Source organism: Psammomys obesus, unplaced genomic scaffold, assembly GCF_907164565.1.
Source record: "Psammomys obesus unplaced genomic scaffold, mPsaObe1.curated_primary_1811, whole genome shotgun sequence".
Classification (NCBI taxonomy): Eukaryota; Metazoa; Chordata; class Mammalia; order Rodentia; family Muridae; genus Psammomys; species Psammomys obesus.
In genome coordinates, this window is record NW_026585644.1 from 662,172 (window position 1) to 671,163 (window position 8,992).

The window sequence follows — 8,992 nt, forward strand, 5'->3', positions numbered from 1 at the left end:
TGCTCACAGTTGGAGCCCAATTCAGTGCTGGCAGTGCACACCTGTCATTCTGTGAGACCTTTTCCAGGGAAAAGGCGACCCGAGGTCAGGTTTCCTTCCTTCCCTGTGGGTTTTTCTCACAACGGGGACCTCCAGTCTCTGGTGTTTTTGTGCCCACCGTTCAGCCTGGGAAGGTCTTCGGGACACGTAGTCTTGTGGCTCTGGTCCGGCGACCTAGTGCCTGCGAAACCCTGGATCTCTTTCGGGTTCTGGCTGGGTGACCTGAGCATGGTCCCGACTGATTCCCACACCGTGAGGTTTCCTCTCACCTGGGAAACACGATCGCTGTTGTTTTAGGGCCCAGAGTTCAGTCTCTTGGTCATTGTACGGAAAATGTCCTGCTCCTCAAATGCAGTGTTCTCCTGGCGCCGCCATCTTGTCGAATCCTCTGTGTGTTTGTTAAAGGCTCAAGAAGATGTGGAAGTCACAGGCTCTGAAGGAAAGCAAGACGAAGTCTCCCCCGATGTTTTCCCTGGGACAGCTGAAGCCGACCTTCCTCCTGCTTCCTTTGCTCATACCAGCGAGGTCCCACAGCAGCTCTGGGTCTGACAACACCTTAAGCCACAGCTGCCTGGGTGTGAGGGATGCAGCTTTTGACACCAGCAACACAGACTACTCATTCCCCAGATAGCATGTGGATGGGACCTTGGCAGCTGGCACGGTACCGGTACTTGGGGAGATCAGCACAGACTCTTCCCACTGCCATTCCTGTTCCAGGGTTGGGGGTGGGGGCGGGGCTGAGCTTTGCTATCCCAGGAGAGCCTTGCAAAGGTTCTGCGTGGTGAAGCCTGGTGTGCTGCGCAGGCGCAGATGGAAGGGTTGCGAGGACCACAGCCAGCATGAAGAGAGCCTTCGAGGGCTGGCTGCGGAGAGGTGCTCCTGTCTCCACTCCTGCTGGTGGTTGGCGAGCTGCACCCTCGGGATAGCCTCAGGGAACGGTGCCAAGGTCTGCCGGGCTGCCTAGCGCAGGCTCCCGCCCCAGCCTAGCTTTCAGTTTGAACTTTATAATCCAAGCGCCTTTGACATTCTCTTTTCCTAGGCCAGCAAGGCCGGGGAGGAAGGAAGCTCATTCCTGCTTTCCTTCTTAATGCCCGGAAAGCGGCTGTCGAAGCCACTTGTGGTGGCTGCTGTCTCAGGGCCGGATGGTTTTAAGTGGAATGACAGTTCCTCACAAGCGTCTTTCAAATGTGAACGGTGATCCTAGGCACTGCTGACTGCAGGGGTTTACTCCTTTGATCTCAGGACTTGAGGAGCAGAGAAGCAGAAAGAGCTAGAAGAGGGCGGGTGCCCACGGTCCGTGTTGTACCTGAGGGAGACACAGCCTCTGAAAACATGTTCTCTGTCCCCCTGCCCTCAGCGGAGACAGCACAGAGGCCCAGAGAATAGCTCCTCCACTCCAAGCTTGCCCATACTGGTTTCAGCTGGACTTGAGCTACTAGGAAAGATGACACTCACACAGAAAGAAAACTCTCACTGGCGAGAAGGCACTTGGAGTTTGCTTCTTAGAGAACCGTTGGCTGTTCTCTTTCCATGCTGGAAGGTCACTGCTCTCTGCAAGCTGGGGGACCCCTGCGGGGTGAGTGCGCAATCAAGTCAAGTGAAAATCGAGAAGAAGGACTGTTTCCTATCACAGAAACGACTTTGGTTTCGTTTTCTTTTCTTTTTTTCTTTGTCTTAAAAGGCATAAAAATAGTCTGTGTGTACTCTGCTTCAGGGAATGAGCCATTGTGAATGCTCCCCAGGCTTAGGCAGGAAGGGTGTTTGCTTCCTGCTGCTTCTCACTGCCACCTCAGTTCAGTGGCCCTGAAGCAAGGGTTGCCTCAGTAGCTTTGCCCTGGGCCTCTGAGAATCCAGCGGTGTTAGTGGTGACCCAGGAGACCACAGAGTGGCGCTGTGATTAAGGGAGCTGGGCAGCTAAGAGCCCCTGACATTTTCCATGTCACAGAACTTTGCTGGTAGCTTACCTTTCCAGAAAATGGCACAGCAGAGCACAAAGGCTGTCACATCGTGGGGTCTGCTGGCCAGCTCTGAAGGGCCACCAACCAGAGCTGGTAGTTATTTCTTTTTGAGCTTTGTACATTTCAGGGTCTGTTGCTCGTGGTTGTCTTAGAAAAGCGCTGTTAAATGGACAACAATCGAGCAGGTTTTGTTTTTTTTTTTTCTTCTTTATTAAGTTTCTGGGACTCAAGAGTAACAACAACAACAAAATGCTGTGAAAGGGAAATATTAGAATTAGTGTTTTGCAGGGGAGAGGTGACTGTGCCCACGCACAGTTCTTCAGTTCTTCACATGGCTTTGCCCGCACGCTGTTGCCAAAGCCAGGCAGAGCAGGCTGGCGGAAGATTGAAATCCAGATAGCTCATTATCTCTGAAAGCTAGGGAGCTTTGATCTCCACGTTGTTATTGCTTTCACTATTATTGTAACAGCACAGCCTCCCCCCACCCCCCGCCCCTTATCAAAAGGTGCTTTTTCCTTTTGACTTTTCATAAGCTAATGTCAGGGAAATGTGTTTCCTCTGGGCCCCAGGCTTGCTGCGGTACACAGGTGTATGCCCTCAGCTGCTTCTGGCCTCAAATCTGTGCCAGCTGAATGGGTGTCCCCATCCTTTGGGCATTCTTCATGGAGTTTCTGCAGCCCACAGGCTGCTTGTTAGCAGTGACATCATCATTAACACACCGCGTCAGACACCCGGCAGCCAGATGTGCAGGGTCCCGGAGGAGCAGAACACACCGGCTCAGGTTCTAAGGTGATCTTTGGTTCTTATGGCATTAGTAAAATAGCTTTAGGATATTTCAAGGGAGAAGCCTTGGCCACCCCCACGATGTTTGGTGACAGTGCTTTCTCTCTGAGGTGTCACATTTACACCCTCTCCCCTGGCTGGAAGTTCACCCTGAATCTGGCCTATGTCTCTGAAGTCTCAGGAGAAAGGGAACTAGTGTGGGGTTGGGTTGTGTGGAGAGGAGTGCAGCAGGGTGGCCAGGGTTGGCCGCAGTGGCAGCTTTAGGAGTGCCCGGCTGCCTGGGTTCTGAGCTGCAGGGTTTCCTAGCCACTGTTGGTGGCTGACCTCGTTGGGAAGGCTTCATTCTCACACTCAACTGCGGGTGGAGGTGGTGAGAAATGTGTTTTCATCTGGAGAGGCAGGAGCATCCCAAGAGCCTTTTCCATGCTCCAGCCTGCTGCTGGAGATGGTGTGTGGAGGGGGCAGGCCAGCTGGCTCAGGCCCTAGGGCTGGTAACTGTCTACCAATGGTCTCTCCAGCCTGTAGTTCTGGACCGCTTATGATTAGTGAGGAGTAAAGAGTGAGGAAGGCTAAATAATTAAATAGGACTATTTTGAGGGGCTCACTCCTATAATCCTGACACTAGGAAGGTGGAGAAGAGAGGATTTCTCCAAGTTTGAGGCTAGTGAGACCCTCTACTTTACATACATACATACATACATACATACATACATACATACATACAAACACACACACAGACACATGTGCGCAGGCATGCACACACACCACACACACCACACACACACACACACACACACACACACACACACACACACACACACAAAGCCAGGGAGTAGCAATTTCTCAAAAGGCTTTAGTTAAAGTTTTTCTCAACTTTCTTGACTATCACCAAGAAATTTAAATATACTTTAGATGAAAAGTCCTTTATTAGTTTCCAAGAAAACAGTTATTATTGTCTCTAAATGGTGTTATTGAAATAAGGCAGTATTTGAAGGTGGAAGGATCAAACTATTACTGTTAGGTTAAGAGGAACCCATTCTGATAATCCTTTTGCTAACGGAGCAAGTGTCCCTGAGTGGTGTTAAACATGCTCTGAGAGTACAATGTGTATTTCTAATCAGTGAGAGACAGAGTTAACAGTCACACAGACACAGGCTTTTTGTGAAATATCTTTTGGCCAAGTCTGCAAAATAATGGGTGGAGGGAAATATCTCAAAACACTAATACAAAAATCTGGGAGTGGAGCTCAGTGTTAAAGCACTTGCCCAGCTTGCATAGTGATCTGGGCTCAGTGTTTAGCACTGAAGAAGAAAATTAATGTAACTATTAGAGCTTCCAAGAAAAAAAAATATATGTAATATGTATATACAATACACACAGATATATACTTTTTTTTTACTTCATGTATATGAATCAGTTAATTTTTTCTGGTCTTATACCTGGTATAAAGTTTTATAAAAAAATTTTAGTAAGTACTAGGGAGATGGGTCCCTGTTGTAGGAGAAGGCAAATGATTCTTTTCTCTCTCAGCCTCCAACTACATCCAAAACCCAAATCATTACAAAAGGGTCTAAAGGGAAGGATAGAGAAAAGCTGAAAATGGAAGTAGAGAAATAGGGTGCACCAACTCTTAAAATCAATAGCAGAGTTCCTCCTCTTCTTTCTCCCCTCCTTCTCTGATCTCCTTTTCCTGTGTGGTGGTTTGAATGAAAATGGCCCCCATTTCCTAAGGAGCGGCACTCTTAGGAGTGTGGCCTTGTTGGAGAAAAGTGTGTCACTGGGAGTGGGCTTTGGGCTCTCAAATGCTCAAGTCAGGCTCAGCCGTTCTCTCTTCCTGCTTACTGTGTGTGGATCCAGATGTAGAACTTTCAGCTGCCTCTCCAGCACCATGTCTGCCTTTATGCCACCATGCTTCCCGCCATGACGACAGTGATCTAAACATCTGAACTGTAAGCCAACCCCAATTAAATCTTTTTACAGCAATAAACCTCTAAGACACTGCCCTCTTTTTCAGTTTCCCCTCCTCCTGAAATGTGTTGTACTGTAAAGAGTAAAATATGGAAGGGGAAATAACAACTGAAGACATGTTCTCACAAGTTTCAGTGTAACAGATCTCTGAAAACTAATGCTAAGGTGGCCAAGTAAAAGCAATGACCGGAACAGTCTAAAGGGAAGTGCTGTGGAGCTTAGAACTAAACAAATTATTAACAGGGGTGAGACCAAAATGTAAGAACTAAGCCATTTTACAAAGGCACATACCTTCTATGTAAAATCTTGTTTTATCTAAATTGTAACGTAGAAGTAAAGGTGATAACTGGAAAATGAGGCAAAAATATCTGAGTATACACTACCATGAAAGAACAGAGAAAACCAGAAATTGACAACATACATTAGAAAAGTTTATTATGTTTTCATTTATTTGTGCATGCATTTTCTATTATACTTTTAAATAAGTGAAATCTAGCACCTAAGTTATGATTCCTGCAGCTTCCAGGAACAAAGCTAACATTAAGTTTATCCAAGTGATAAAAGGCTTATTTTCCTCTCTAACAAGAAGTCCAGAGGTCAGGCATCTCCAGAATGCTTGCCTTTGTTGATGTTTTTTAGATAGTTTTCTTGACTCTGACCGCTCTCTGTTACAGGCTTTCTTCTCTGGCTGATAGTAACATGATAGAAATGTTTCCTGCTATTGCATGTCCATGCATTCATTAATGAAGAGATGACTAACTGGGTTAGGCCAGATAATAGTATGGCGGATCTGGTTATTTCTTTAGAATAGAAGAAGGAAGATACCTAGAGAAACAGAACCCAGTATTAAAGAGTAATTAGGAACATTTTTACATGCCCCAAACCGTTGAATACTGACACTTTAAAGAAACTTTAGGCGTTTATAATTTTTATCTTTTTTGTTTGTTTGTTTGTTTTTAAGACAGAGTTTCTCTGTGTAACAGCCTTGGGTGTTCTGGACTGTCTTTGTAGACCAGGCTGGCCTTGAGCTCACAGAGATCAACTGTCAGGATTAAACGCTAGCTTTTGTCTTATTGTTAGATTATGTGTTTTTTTTAAAGAGCATCAGACTTTTTTCATTGTATCTCTATCTGATTTCCATGGTGGCTTTAGCTATTCTGGATAGATCTTAATGTTTTATGACATAACAATTTATGAATTTTCTGAAGTGTAGTTGCAAGCTTTGCCTTGTTTGTTGCCTTGGTAGTTTAATATCTATTTGAGTAGTAAGTGAACCTTGCTGCCTATCTCATATCTATGTATCAAAATACCTTTGAGTGCTTGTAAATAAGATAATTATGTAGGGATTTTAAGAGAGAAACCAAATTCCTACCTACTGAATACTGTCACCTAATTGGAGATTTTTTTTTTTTTTTAAATCAAAGTCAAGGTTATTACTTTTTGCCTGGAACTGATTTATCTAAGCAAATGTTTTGCTGGCAATCCATTCTCACTTTGCTTCACTGTGACACAATCAAAACTAAATTCCCTTCATTAATTTGAATATTGACCTTGAATTTCAAACCATAGGCCTTTAGAGAGTCAGATCTACATCTGGATTATTTCCCTTAGCCTTGACCCTACAAACTTGTTTTCATTCTTTCCCATCTATTTGTGTTTCCCCAGGTCCCAAGACTGAAACGCCGTATAATAGGTAGAGTCTTTTTGCTAATTGCATCTAACGTAATTATCACTCACTATATTAGCAGTTTCAACCAATATTTCAAACACTTTACTCAATTTTTAAACTTAACTTCACATTATTTAAATATAATTTCACATAATAATTACTTGAAGAAGCAATACATGACTCATTACATATATTAGAGGAAAGTCATTAAAAGTGAAATTTTCTGCTTACATTTCACAATTTACCTATAGTTATAACTTAAAATTATTAATACTGAAGTAATTATTAAAAATGCTCCATCATTTTCTTATTACCATTACATTACCATTAAATAAATTTTACATTAGCATTTTTCTAATGGTTATTCTAGAATCATTCTTACTTTATGTATTTCATAACTGGAAATAAGAAGGACTGATAATGAAGGTTATTTGGTTATTTGTGATTTCTTACCATTGGGTAGTGTGGTGGTTTAAATATGAATGGACCCCATAGGCTCATATATTTGGTGCTTGGTCATTAGGGAGTGGTGCTACTTGGCAGGGATAAAGGGGGTATGGCCTTGTCAGAAGTGTGCCGATGGGAGTGGGCTCTATGGTTTCAACTGCTCAATCCAGGCCCATTGTCTTTCTCTGCTGTCTGCTCATCCAGATGCAGGACTCTCAGCTGCCTTACCAGCACCATGTCTATCTACATTACCATACTTCCCACCATGATGATAATGTGCTAAATCTCTGAACTTGGAAGGCAGCCCCAATTAAATGTTTTCCTTTGTAAGAGCTGCCATCATCATGGCATCTCTTGGCAGCAATAGAAACCTTAATTAAGAGATGTAGTACTGATTCTTAGCCCTTGATACATAGATTAGTCATATAGGCTCACTGTGTTTCTTAGAGATAAGATATGGAGAAAGACACTTTTCTTTGCCCTCTTCTCAGTACAATCGGTGCTGCAGTAGCAGCCCATAATCTTAGTGACGTTGTCTATCTTCCAAACATGTCCAGGTGTCTTTCAAATGATGAGGTGTTCATGCTGACCCAAGAACTTACTCTCACAATTTTATGTAAGGCATCTTTGGTTATAAGGAATAAAAACAGAGTCTCGGGTTGTAGAGATGATTCAGTCCTTAAGAAGATCCATTTCTCTTGTAGAGGACCTGTTAGCTCCCCAGTGGGTTGGTTAGCCTTTGCCTCTGTCTGCATCCACACACATGCACACATACCCATATTCATACAATTAAAAATAAAATAGCATTTAAATAAAGAAGTAAACATCTCATTGTCATTTTTTTTTTGGCCCAGAATTAAAATATATACTTTGTGTCACTGGTCAGCTGAGGTCTTATGATTCAGTCTAAGATAAAGGATCTAGAAGTCTAATCTTCCACGAGGTAAACCAGAGCTATATAAAAGCAAATGTTAGCAGTATTGACTTCAGGAAGGCAGTTTGAAGATCATAAAAATTCTTTAGGAGCACAATCTGATCTTTAAGCACTCAATGTACTCCTCACCATCTCTATTTGAGAGCTGATTGGTTGCACATGTGGACTGTATGTGTTCCCCATATAAGAACTGAATAAATAACTTTACTAGAATATGCCAAAGTGTACAGCACATTAATTTTCTTAAGTATTATAATAATACTATCAAAACACTTCAGATAATTTTACTATATAATACTGTATTTTTGTATAGGAAAAGCTGTAAACCATCTTTCCCCAAAGTTGTTATGTTTTTGTTAAATGAAAAGTAAGAATTTCATAGTTGATGATAGCAAACATTGGCGTTCAGAAGGTGCCTTATTATCCAAAGATTTCTCAAAGTCTTTAATATGATAATTTACATTGGCCATCTTCAAGAAGCAGATATAGTTTTAGGCATTTATAAAATATACTATCAAGAAACTTCTACTAGGAGTGTCTCTATGGACCAATTAAGAAGAAATCTGCATGCGGTTCTTTGGAAACTCTGGACTAGAAATTCTTTTAGAATTAATTAAAGAACAAACTATTGTGGAAAGGCAAACTTCAACTTCACACTAAAATTATGTCAGAAGCAAGTGCCTCTTAATGTTCCCTACAGAGCTGAGCACTGAAGAAAAATTTCCAGAAAATCAATATAAAGAGAAGATGATGACCTTAAAGAGGCAAAATTCATGTTACTCTTTATTATGAACATCAGGAGGTTCCAGATTAAAGATGAATGTTTGTAGGTGTACTTTTCAGGCTATTTTATTTGGGTTTTTATATCTGCCATCCTTTTTAACCTCAGTGCCTTCCAACATCCCAACACCACATAGGAGAGACAAGGTGAGTGGGAAAAGGGGCATCGAGATCTTTTTACTACTTCCTGCAGATTAGGATCATTGGGTTTCTTGGGGCAAGTCCAATCTTCATTGTGAGGATATCTCCACCTTCTTGTCAAACTGAAACAACCACAACCAGAACCAGCCACCTTCTTCTTCTTCTTCTTCTTCTTCTTCTTCTTCTTCTTCTTCTTCTTCTTCTTCTTCTTCTTCTTCTTCTTTTTCTCCTCCTCCTCCTCCTCCTCCTCCTCCTCCTCCTCCTCCTCCTCCT

General features: G+C 42.7%; 1 protein-coding gene across 2 annotated transcripts in view; it reads left to right on the forward strand.

Annotated features, from left to right (window-relative positions):
* The window catches only part of Il6r (interleukin 6 receptor), a 54,715-nt gene extending 51,410 nt beyond the window's left edge, over positions 1–3,305 (forward strand). For both annotated transcript variants that reach the window (XM_055623900.1, XM_055623909.1), the window contains exon 10: positions 445–3,305. In XM_055623900.1, the coding sequence (XP_055479875.1) occupies positions 445–670 (226 nt within the window). In that variant the 3' untranslated portion in view covers positions 671–3,305. The remainder of the gene's footprint in view (positions 1–444) is intronic.
* Positions 3,306–8,992: the final 5,687 nt, after the last annotated feature.